The following is an 11,066-nucleotide window of genomic DNA, read 5'->3' as shown; positions in this document are numbered from 1 at the left end:
AATATATAGAATTAGATCTTCCAAACCAAAAATTAAGATTTTGTAAAATTTCAGAAGAAGGTTTATGCATTTGTGCCTATATATGGTTTTCAGAATGTTAATAACTTTATGTAATGTCTACACAAGCAAAACTCTAAAACCAGTTTTGAAGTTTAGCAAAAAGTGAAATAGTTTCATGAGCAAGCTTTACTGATGAATGATGAGGCATCAGACATATCTATCCAAGCTCCAGTTGCCCACCAAGAGTTTAAATTTGTAAATATGGTCATACTAAATTTCATTAACTTTGGTCCATCCATTGTAATGTCGAGGCATGCATGAAAATAAACAGAAATAATAATCATATAATGATATGATGAAGGTTTTAGAATGATTATCTATTAGCTTTTCTTAGTTACTTTTAAAAATTGAATGAAAATGGCATGACTTGTCTATATGATATGAAAAAACTTATCTAAGCCTGCAGGGGAAGTGCCAAGTGCCAACTAAAGGACTTGACTACTTGAGCATTGTTCTTAGCTTTCTTTCGAACTATGTAGCATATTCCCCACACTCGCAGGCACAAATGATAACAGTTTTCTTAAATCCAGTCTTATTGATTTCTCATGCTAACATTGCCATTATGGATAGAAACCAATCATCAGACAGTATAATTGGTGCCTTTTCTTTTTGAATTCACAATACATATTTGAGGTTGTCTACTCGGAAGATGTCGAGATCCGTGACTATTGGATGTGTGAACCAACGGTTTAGAAATACAACATTCTCTTATTTTCTCTCTTATTTTTTTGTTTTTAAATTTTAGACCATTAAATCACACATCTAACCATCTAACGGTTCGTAGACTCTCGTCCCTGTAAGGATATTCTTGAGGTAGCTGGAGCCTATTTGAAACTATCGAATTTCTTATTGTTGTTGGAGTTGGTGTACGTAGAAAAGTATCTATACGCCTAGTTTGTATTATTTGGAATAGCACTAACGCAACTTTTTGCATGTAGAATTGTTTACTAGCAAAATAATTTCATATTGGGTACCCTTTCTCAAATTTCACTCATAGTTCCAAAGTCCAAAAAACATGTCAGACCAATGGCACTCACAGTCAAACAAGCTTTTTCCTCAAAAAGAAGAAACTCACGCCAACCCCAAAAACAACAACATCAAAACACACTCTTCCAGTAGCACTCCACTCTTTTTCTCTAAAAACACTACCTTTACCATTTCTTCTTCTTCTTCCTCTTCTTCTTTATGGAGTTTACACACCTTTACTCTCTCTGCATTCTCTTCTTCTTCTTCTTCACATTTTCTGTAACACTCTCTAACTCTGCTACTTCTGATGTTCAACTTCTCTTGGCAAAGATTAAACCATCACTCCAAGGAAACAAGGAGAATCTAGTTCTTTCTTCATGGAACACTTCTTTACCACTTTGTCAGTGGAGAGGACTTCAATGGGTATACTCAAATGGTTCTCTTCTTTCATGTGATACTTTATTAACTTCACCTCAAAGAACCAATGCTTCACTTTACAAAGACCCAACACTTCAGCTTTATTCTTTAACTTTACCAGCAGCTGGTTTAAGTGGAGAAATCCCAAGAGAGATAGGTGAGTTTTCTTCACTACAAAGTCTTTTTCTTGGTGTTAACTCACTTACAGGTAACATTCCACTTGAACTTGCTTATAGTGTTTCTTTAGCTGATGTTGATTTTGGTAGTAATTTGTTAAATGGGAATTTACCTCCTTCGATCTGGAACCTTTGTGATCGACTTGTATCGCTTCGGCTTCGAGGAAATAACTTTTCTGGGCTTGTTCCTGAACCTGCATTACCTAACTCTACTTGCAAGAATTTACAGGTTTTAGACTTGAGTAATAATAAGTTTGAAGGGAGTTTTCCAGCTTTTGTAACTAAGTTTCATGGACTTAAAGAGCTTGATCTTGGTAATAATATGTTTTCGGGGTCGATTCCAGTTAGTTTAAATGGACTAAACCTTGAAAAGTTGAACCTTTCTTATAATAACTTCAGTGGGGTTTTACCTGTTTTTGAGGAATCCAAGTATAATGCCGAGGTTTTTGAAGGGAATAATCCTGAACTTTGTGGAGGCCCTCTTAGAAAATGCAAGAGTGGAAGTACTGGTTTGAGCTCTAGAACCATTGCAGCTATTGTGATTGGACTAATGACTAGTGCAGTGGTTTTGGCTTCAGTGTTGATTGGTTATGTGCAAGGGAAGAAAAGGAAGAAGAACAGGAATGGGAATGAAGATGATATAGAAGAAGGAGAAGAAGAGGAGAATGACAATGGGGATACTGGTGAAGGGAAACTTATTTTGTTTCAAGGTGCTGAGCATTTGACATTAGAGGATGTGCTGAACGCTACAGGTCAGGTTATGGAGAAAACAAGCTATGGTACTGTTTATAAGGCGAAGCTTGCGGATGGAGGAACCATTGCTTTGAGATTGTTGAGAGAAGGTACTTGCAAAGATAGAGGTTCTTGTTTGCCAGTGATAAGGCAGCTTGGACGGGTTCGTCATGAAAATCTTGTTTCTCTTCGAGCTTTTTATCAGGGTCAGAGAGGGGAGAAGCTCCTCATTTATGACTATTTCCCTCACAAAAATCTTCATGATCTTCTACATGGTAAGTACATTACTCATTCTCTCATTTGCTTTCTTTACATTTATAATTAATAGATGTTTCTTATGGTTTTTAAGTTTGGTAAATGTTGGTTCTGTTATACGGATACAAATGGAAGTAGTCTATGAATGACATCTGTGCCAAAGCTTCAATGACAAAGTTTAGTTTCTCTTTGACCAAATAGATAACAGTCCCTCCACTCCCTTTCAATATGCTGATCATAATGATTTTGAGGTAGCAACAAACTCTAAATCATACTTACAAATTGAGTTAATGTTGATCACTCATAGAATAGGCATTAATACATTGTGTTTGTTGACAACTCCTGTGAAGGACTCGATAGGATAAGAATCTTGTCAGTGTTTATTACTTTTTTGTCACCATTAGTAGACATGTTTAGGTTAAAATTTTCAAACTGGATTATTCTAAGAAAGGCCTTCTGTTCTCATTTTTATGGCCAAATATCTAGCCCCTTTTATTTATTTTTATAATTTTTTTAGGGGTTGTATGCAGACCCCAACCTGCATTAAAACGCTGTGTGGATTACACCATTTTTGTCCTCCTTAACAATGATATCTAGTTCTAAGCAATGAGGAGGTACAGAATATTGAATACTATGATCATTAGCTATAGAAGCCAAATGATCAGCTTTCCTATTTGTTTCTCTATGAACATGCATAAAAATTAAATTTGAGAACCAGAGAACTAACTCCTGAATGGATGCAACAACATTGTTACAATGCCATGGAGCCCGTTGTCTCCAAGATATGAACTGCCAGCATAGAGTAACAAGTGATTACTATCTTCTTCTGCTGCTGAGTCATTTGGCATCCCACTTGCCCCATTTGAATCGCCTTGAATTCCTAAAAGAAGACTGATCTTGATCCTCCTGCATCTGTAAATGCCACCAAAACCTCACCTGAGTTGTCCCTTGCAAGGCCACCAATACCACACCTGTTTAGAACAATACTTTATGCTATTTTGAAAGTCCGGGCAATATAAACATCATAATAATATCTTAACTTATGTAAGTGTTCTAAAAAGCGGCCTAGGCGGCCGCACCAATGGTGGTGTCTAGGTGGTGCCCAACCAACTCGTCTAGACCTAAATCGGTTGAAAAAGCAATTGGCTGATTAGTTGGGTCTAGGCGGGCCAATTAATCGGGTTGGGTGGACTAATCGGCCTCTAGGCGGTCTGGTCGGGTTCAAATTTTTTTGTTTTATTAAAAAAAATGATTAAATGTCGAAAATAAAAGGCCCATGAAGGCTTAAGATTTGCATGGGTTTAAAAGTTTAAATCCTAATGTAAATTATATGCCACTATAAGAAAGAGAGTGTTTTTGTATGAAGCTGCTCGTCGGTTTCACTATTCAAATTGAGCAGATCACTTGTCATCTTCTTCAAATGTTTCACCTTTTTGTAAAAAGTACTTTTGTTTGTGTTTATTTTTTGAAATATGGTAAATGTTTGATTTCTTCATTTCTTGTATCATGGTTAATATATATATTAGGATAAAACTGCCTAGCACCTAGCCCAAACTGCCTAGAAGGCCTAAGCGCTCTCCTACCGCCTGACTACTGCCTAGTGATTTTTAGAACATTACTTATGTTGATTATCTCCTTACCTATTGAGGAATCCTTTCGGGAGTTAACAAAATGTTCTGTCTGACTTCCTATAGTGCCTTTCATTTGAATTGCCACTATTGTTGTCTTGTTAAACAATACCTCACTGAGCCTTAATTTAGTGTAAACTTATTAACAGCAGAACAGAAAATCTTGAATATTCTTTTGAATATGTTTTGTACATTGTATTGGTCAACTTCAGATACCAGGGCAGGGAAGACGATGCTTAACTGGGCTCGTAGACATAAGATTGCGTTGGGTGTAGCTAGAGGGTTAGCACACCTGCATACAGGTGTGGAAGTGCCAGTTACACATGGGAATGTGAAATCCAAGAACATTATTGTGGATGAATTCTTCATGGCCAGGCTAACTGAATTCGGACTCGACAAATTAATGGTACCAGCAGTGACTGATGAAATGGTGGCTATTGCAAAAACCGATGGCTACAAGGCTCCAGAACTGCAGAAGATGAAGAAATGCAATTCAAGGACTGATGTCTATGCTTTTGGAATACTATTGCTGGAGATATTAATGGGAAAGAAACCTGGCAAGGATGGGAGAAGTGGGGAATATGTTGATTTGCCTTCGTTAGTTAAGACGGCGGTGCTAGAAGAAACAACACTGGAGGTTTTTGATATCGCTGTTTTGAAGGGAATAAGGAGCCCTATGGAAGATGGGCTTATTCAGGCACTGAAGCTTGCGATGGGATGCTGCGCTCCAGTAGCTACAGTTAGACCCGATATGAATGAGGTTGTTAAGCAATTAGAGGAGAATAGACCAAGAAACAGATCTGCATTATACAGCCCAACTGAAACTAGGAGTGAAATAGGTACACCGTACTAAACTTTTATTCCCTCCATCTTTTTGTCTGTATTCTGTTTGAAGAAGAGTGCTTGTTGTGATGTTTAAAAACGGAGGTTTTACTTCCAACGAGAAGGCTCTTAATTATATGTAGCTCTTCCCATTCTTCTCCCAAAACAGTTAAATGTTGTATGCAGTATGCCCCATAATTTTAATAGACGTGTATTCATCAGTTTTCTTCAGCTTTCTATCGTAGTTTACCTAAGCCATTAATAACAAGCTGAGTTATCATCACCCATTATTAGGTTTTACTAGTAAACCAATGATAAACACTTGACAGAGTCGCAAAACAAAATGGATCGCTTGCTTATAGAAAATGATTAATAGTTCTTTCAACTTACAACTGTGCATACAACCTGTAAAACAGTTCTCAAATACTCAAACAAATGTTCTTACAATCAAAGTGTGGCTTCAGGCCTTCAGCAAAAAAAAAAAAAAAAAGGAAAGGAAAAGGAAATACAACTACAAATTCAATGATACTTTGAGAGAGAGAGAGAGAGAGAGAGAGAGACTATGGATTGATGACAGGGTGCAATATTGAGAGGAAGGAAGAGAGGTGCAGAAAAGAAAGGACATGATATAGAAATGGACAACGCTTCCGAACCTACTCCAGAAAGAGCATACTATTTGCAGTTGAAGCAGGCCGAGGTTGAGCACTGAGGGGAGAAACATTCAGACTAGATGTCAAGGAAACTATGAAGCAAAACATCGAAAGTCTCGCAGAATATTGGTGATATATACTGTTTAGAGGCCAAGCCATGGTCAATGAAATATTGATGAATTTCTAATGTATCAATTTTTAGGGACAGCTAACTTTTTAGAAGATTTTTTATCCTTGGTGAAATAAAAGGACCACTGTAGCTATGATGGAGATGGTGTTTTCTTCCTTTCTATATTTCCTTTTATTCATGTGTTTCTGCTCTCTTGCTGGCTTTCTCTTATGTCAACGACTTAAGAATGATTAGCACTGATAGCCTCTGCGACAACGGAGAGCCCCGGCACCTGAAGTAAGGGAACTCACCATAGAAGAAGACTTGGCACTAAGACTTGAGGCCCTTGCATAGCTAGCTGATGCTCCAGCCCCTGATCGAGTGAAATAGGCTCCATTCAACATCAGGTCACCCTCTGACCTCCAGTTCCAGTGTTTCCATCTATGCTCATTGTAGTCCACCCTCTTCGTTACCTATTGACATTTGAAAATTCCAACATTCAGGATTAGGAATATACTTCATTCCAACTAAGATGAAATGATAAAAAAAAAAAAAAAGCTAAGATGAAATGAAAAAACTAAACTGGTAAAAGGTAGTTACGGAAACACATATACCTCCTTGGCGTTAGGGTTGGATGGCGCTAGAAATCGATTGCCTTGGCTGTTGATGGTGGGGTTTGCACTTCCACCAATTGCATACATTATCCAGTGAGTGTAGTCATTGTTCACAACATGGAAGTAGCCATGCCTACACCTGCAAGTTTGTATAGTCCAAAAAAATTAGGCTAATAAAAACTTAAAACTAAACAAATACTTCCACCTTCAAAAACCAAATGAAGCCCACGTTGAACTGGTGGGCTTGGGGTTAAAATTGCGGTCCTTGTTGGGTATGCACCACTGCACTAAAAGTCTAGAACATTACCTTGGCATCCTCTGAATTAGACCTTCTCCAAAATGGTTGTAAGCAATGGTTACTTGCATGATCTTGTCTTTCGCATAATTGTCACTATGACCTAACAGCATCACCTGCATTGCATTGCAGTAAAGATTATTGGCCAATTATATAAAATGTCGTTGAAAAATTATTTTAATGCTGGACATGTACACAATTTTAACCATTCGTACGAGATAGATGGATGATCAAATGATTTGATCCGGTGGTTGTACAAATGCACAACTCTATCATGTAAGAATGGTTAAAATATATCGTTTTTATACCTCATTGTGATGGGTGAAATAGTTGTTTGAGATAGTGATTGCAGTTGAGCCAATGATTGCATCAATAAGGCCATCTTGACAGTTTGAGAGACTATTGTGATCAATCCAAATGTGGCTTGCCCCGAAAATAGAGATTCCATCACCATCAGCCATTGTTCTCCAACCATAATGTGATGGAGAACTGCGCACCATGGCATTTCCGGTGCTCTTGCAATCATGTATATTAAGCCCATGAATAATTACATTGCTGATATACTGGAGGGTAATGCATGCCCCACCGGCAATGTGAACACTGACACCGCGAGCATCTATGGTCTTAAAGCTGTTCATGAGAAGTTCCTGCTTGAGAGTGATCACCATGTCGCGCTTGAATATAATCCATAAGGGCCTTTCCTGAATGACTGCATGGCGTAATGTGCCAGGTCTAGGATTGACCACGTCATTGTCACTTGGGTCAGTTACAACATAGAAGCGCCCATCGCGACCACCAACCGCATTGCGTCCAAAACCGATTGCACAGTTCGCAAGACGTCTCCGATGTTTTTGCCAATGTGGATCACAGCGCCAACAGTCATCAATAGGATTCCCAGTGCCACATGAGAAATAGCCCAAATTCCTCCTTTCGGTGCTGTTAAGTATGTTCCTGCACAACAAATATTTATGTCATTACCTTCTATAAGGTCAAGGACTCGAGGGTCACTTTAAGAAACCTTCATGGCATTGGTATCAATGTTAAAGTAGCCTAGAAAAACTCAATTATGTGTTGATATCTTCTTAAGTAGTCATTGCATCAATGTTTCCATAGTAAGACCTTATTACAATTTGGTTAACCACATGTCATTTGTTAAAATTCTTTGTCATTTGCCTGATACATATATATATATATATATAATTTAGAAACTATTAAAAATAATTGCGTCCTAATTTGAAAGCAAAGGCAAGAGTACGAACTTGTACAATCTGTACGGGGGATGATGCCAAAAGACATGTCCACGTTCAAATTCAATGACACCGTCACCAAAACGAATAGAAAATCAGAAGAAGTTGGGAGTTTGAAGGGGACAATGTCATTTAATAACACGCATATATAACATGTTGGATTAGGACTCATGTATGACTTTGAGGTAAAGTATTTAATTCTTGATATTCATGATAGTGTCGGTGCAGTTTACGGACTCATGGTAATCACGTCCATTTCAACTTGTGAAATTCTATTTGCACATCAGCTGCCACGTGAAATGATCCAAGTATTTATTGCTTAATGGATTTAAGACCTGCCAGAACGTCTAGTATACTAAAGTTACAGAATAAAAAAAGAGGCAAAAAAAAAGCTATGCGAAATGCAAAAGAGCTTATTTCCTACTGGGTCTGATCTTATCAACTTGATCGGTTTTGTTAGGCTTGGTGCACACATTTATACTAAATCAGTAAAGATCAATTGAGACTGAGAAACTGAGTCCTCGCTAGGTGGCTCAGTGCCTTGGTAAACATAGCAACATACATACAGATCAAGGGGCTAATGCTAAATTTCAGTGCAATGCAAATTGTGGTGTACAATTATCAGATTATCACATATAGCATTAGCAATAGCAGATCTCAATCTCACCCAATAATTTGGATAAGAAAAGGAGATACCTATGTTACTAAGGGCGCGTTACTGCTGGATCTAAAGACAAAAGCATGTGAGGGATGGAGTGGGGACAGAGGGTGTTCTGCAAGTAAATGGAAAAATTTTGGGCCCACGAGGGCATGAGTTGGGATAGAAAATGGCCATGGTGGCCATTGATTGATTCTTCGGATTTACAAAAAATTATATATCATTAATATAGGGTTAACAAATTCCCCATATGAAATCTTAACACCAAGTGGATATAGGATCCAATCAGGTTTCACTACTTTCAAGGTAAACAAAATGTCAAAAAAAGCTGAAAAAGTTTGCCTACTTTCAAGGTACCAAAACTCTGAAATGTAACAAAAATATTGAAGCATCGGTTTTTCAAAGTCTTCATGTAATCATGTGTCAATTTTATAAAAAAGGAAGCCGAAAAACCATTTTGACCTATTGATTATAACTCTGTATGATGCTGTTGGGTACTCCATAATGTACGATTGCCATCACGCCCATCACCCACATACGAGATAACGAGAAAATCAGTTAAAACTTTGAAGGAACAAAAGAAAGAGTAACCAAATGTGTAAGTTTCTCATATGAGATGTGGCCACTTTCTAGTCTTAAGTTTTAGACCCACAGTTGGAGATTGACTGAACTTTCCCACATAATTGGACCCGCTAGTAACTAACAAAGTAACAAAGAAAGTGGCACATGAGAATAACAGTTCCTTACTCTATTTGGACTCAATGTGGTAGGCTGTTAAAGCAGCATTTGGGTTCAAACTGTACCTAGAAGTTAGCAATGCAGTTTTGGAACATATCACGTTGAGGAAAAGAGAGAAAAAGAGCTCACAGTTCAACCATGGACACAATTTTCTCTGGATCCTCTACTGCATTCTCATTCCGAGCTTCAGCTTCCAATCTGATTGATTAAAATTAATTACTACATATTAGAAACATATATGAAAAGCCATGTACACCAAATATCGGTAATAAAGAACTTATGAAACTCTCTACTGAAAATATCACTCCTTAGGAAATGCAGACTATATGACAGTCTTCTTATGAGTCCCCTTCTTCATTAATTCCAACATTGTTTTTCTACTGTGATAATTAAATAAATACATTGATGAAAACGAAAACTATGGTAAACTAATCCTAGATCAGGTACCGTACCAATTTAGCGGCAAAGGAGGGAAATAATTCCCTAATTCTAGTGGCACATGGTGGATTCTCTCATGAAGGACCACCATTAGAAGAGAAAAGATAAGGAAATGATTCAGGAGAAAAGCCTCAGTTAAGTAAGTCATTGAAGACTTCTACGTTCATTGATGATAATTTGGACTACCCATGCATGAAAATTTACATCAGTATGTGGTGATTACCTCCCCGGCATTGAAGAATTGAAACTCTCCATCTCCTCTGTTCCTTGAACTCTAAAAAACACAAAACCAAGACTCAGAATTGCGCTAATGAAACTAATACAGATCTTAAACAAGTACATTTCGTTAAATTATTGCAAAATGTAGCTAAGTCTCCAAAGTTGTGCAACCGTTACAATTTCTTGGTAGCATATCAACAAGTTTCAATAGAGTATGAAAGCTTAAAGACACAAATGTACCTTGAAATCGTGCTTTCTTCGTGGCCAACTCCCTCCATTACTCTAAACTGAAGCAAAACTATCAAACATAAACACAAACACCGCAATGGAACTGCCATTGTAGCTTGCTAAGCTTGTAGCTTTCTATCTCTTTGCAACTAATTCTCTATTTCATTTGCGTACGTGGTACGTGTGAATCTCTTTAGGATCTCAAAATGCTAAGACAAGGAAGATGAGAATGTAGGCAATGGAGTAGAAGAGAATTTTTTTGTGAAGGAAGTATATATAGAACATGTGGGCATAACTAAATCTTATTATATAAGCTAATAATGTGAAATTAAGTTAGAGTATTACATTAATTTTTCTAGAACAATCAAGTTAACCGCCAATAACGGACTTTCATTGTCATTTGTTCCGATTCCGTACTAGAGAAAAGTCCCCATGTGACACGTATAAACCCTGTCGGCCAGTCATGTGCTACTTCCCAGTTCCCACCCTCTGCGGTTGCTGTCTTAAACTCTTAATATTATTATTCCTTTACTGATTTCTATTTTATTTACTTTATATAAACTTTTTAACCTATGGTTTTGTTTTAAGCTGCTGGCAATTTGGCATTGACCCATGCATCATTCGGCGAGAGCATATTCTCAAGGTCAATTCCATTGATTTCCATGAGTGATCACTATTCGCAGCGCAGCATGGATCATAAACTTGACGGAAGCCATCAACGTACGGTCATGTTCTGTTGAGATATGAGACAATGCGCAATTGTCACGTAAAGTAAATAGATCTCCTTTGTCAGTCCTTTCCACTTCATTTGCTA

At 37.6% G+C, this 11,066-nt stretch overlaps 2 protein-coding genes across 2 annotated transcripts; one reads left to right on the top strand and one right to left on the bottom strand.

The window, feature by feature from the left end:
* Positions 1–1,085: 1,085 nt before the first annotated feature.
* Positions 1,086–5,277, top strand: TMKL1 (transmembrane kinase-like 1). The gene is made up of 2 exons (XM_086558734.1): positions 1,086–2,626; positions 4,447–5,277. The coding sequence occupies exons 1-2, from the start codon at positions 1,246–1,248 to the stop codon at positions 5,085–5,087; spliced, it is 2,022 nt and encodes a 673-aa protein (XP_086414860.1). The 5' UTR covers positions 1,086–1,245; the 3' UTR covers positions 5,088–5,277.
* Positions 5,278–5,406: 129 nt separating this feature from the next.
* On the bottom strand, positions 5,407–10,497 carry LOC147506678 (putative pectate lyase 8). Its single transcript, XM_086558735.1, has 7 exons — positions 10,265–10,497; positions 10,029–10,079; positions 9,497–9,565; positions 7,033–7,675; positions 6,737–6,840; positions 6,430–6,568; positions 5,407–6,288 (listed from the first exon to the last, which is right to left on the bottom strand). The coding sequence occupies exons 1-7, from the start codon at positions 10,360–10,362 to the stop codon at positions 6,067–6,069; spliced, it is 1,326 nt and encodes a 441-aa protein (XP_086414861.1). The 5' UTR covers positions 10,363–10,497; the 3' UTR covers positions 5,407–6,066.
* Positions 10,498–11,066: the final 569 nt, after the last annotated feature.

The sequence above is a fragment of the Coptis chinensis genome, chromosome 4, assembly GCF_015680905.1.
Source record: "Coptis chinensis isolate HL-2020 chromosome 4, ASM1568090v1, whole genome shotgun sequence".
Taxonomy (NCBI): Eukaryota; Viridiplantae; Streptophyta; class Magnoliopsida; order Ranunculales; family Ranunculaceae; genus Coptis; species Coptis chinensis.
The sequence above is the reverse complement of the archived record's forward strand: the minus strand, read 5'-3'. Positions and strand labels throughout refer to the sequence as shown.

Excerpts from the sequence above, each read along its gene's own strand:
- TMKL1 (XM_086558734.1), top strand. The coding sequence starts at position 1,246 with ATGGAGTTTACACACCTTTACTCTCTCTGCATTCTCTTCTTCTTCTTC. Across the intron at positions 2,627-4,446 it reads TCTTCATGATCTTCTACATG|ATACCAGGGCAGGGAAGACG; the intron begins GTAAGTACATTA and ends GGTCAACTTCAG.
- LOC147506678 (XM_086558735.1), bottom strand. The coding sequence starts at position 10,362 with ATGGCAGTTCCATTGCGGTGTTTGTGTTTATGTTTGATAGTTTTGCTT. Across the intron at positions 9,566-10,028 it reads AATTCTTCAATGCCGGGGAG|ATTGGAAGCTGAAGCTCGGA; the intron begins GTAATCACCACA and ends TTAATCAATCAG. Across the intron at positions 6,841-7,032 it reads ATTTCACCCATCACAATGAG|GTGATGCTGTTAGGTCATAG; the intron begins GTATAAAAACGA and ends AATGCAATGCAG.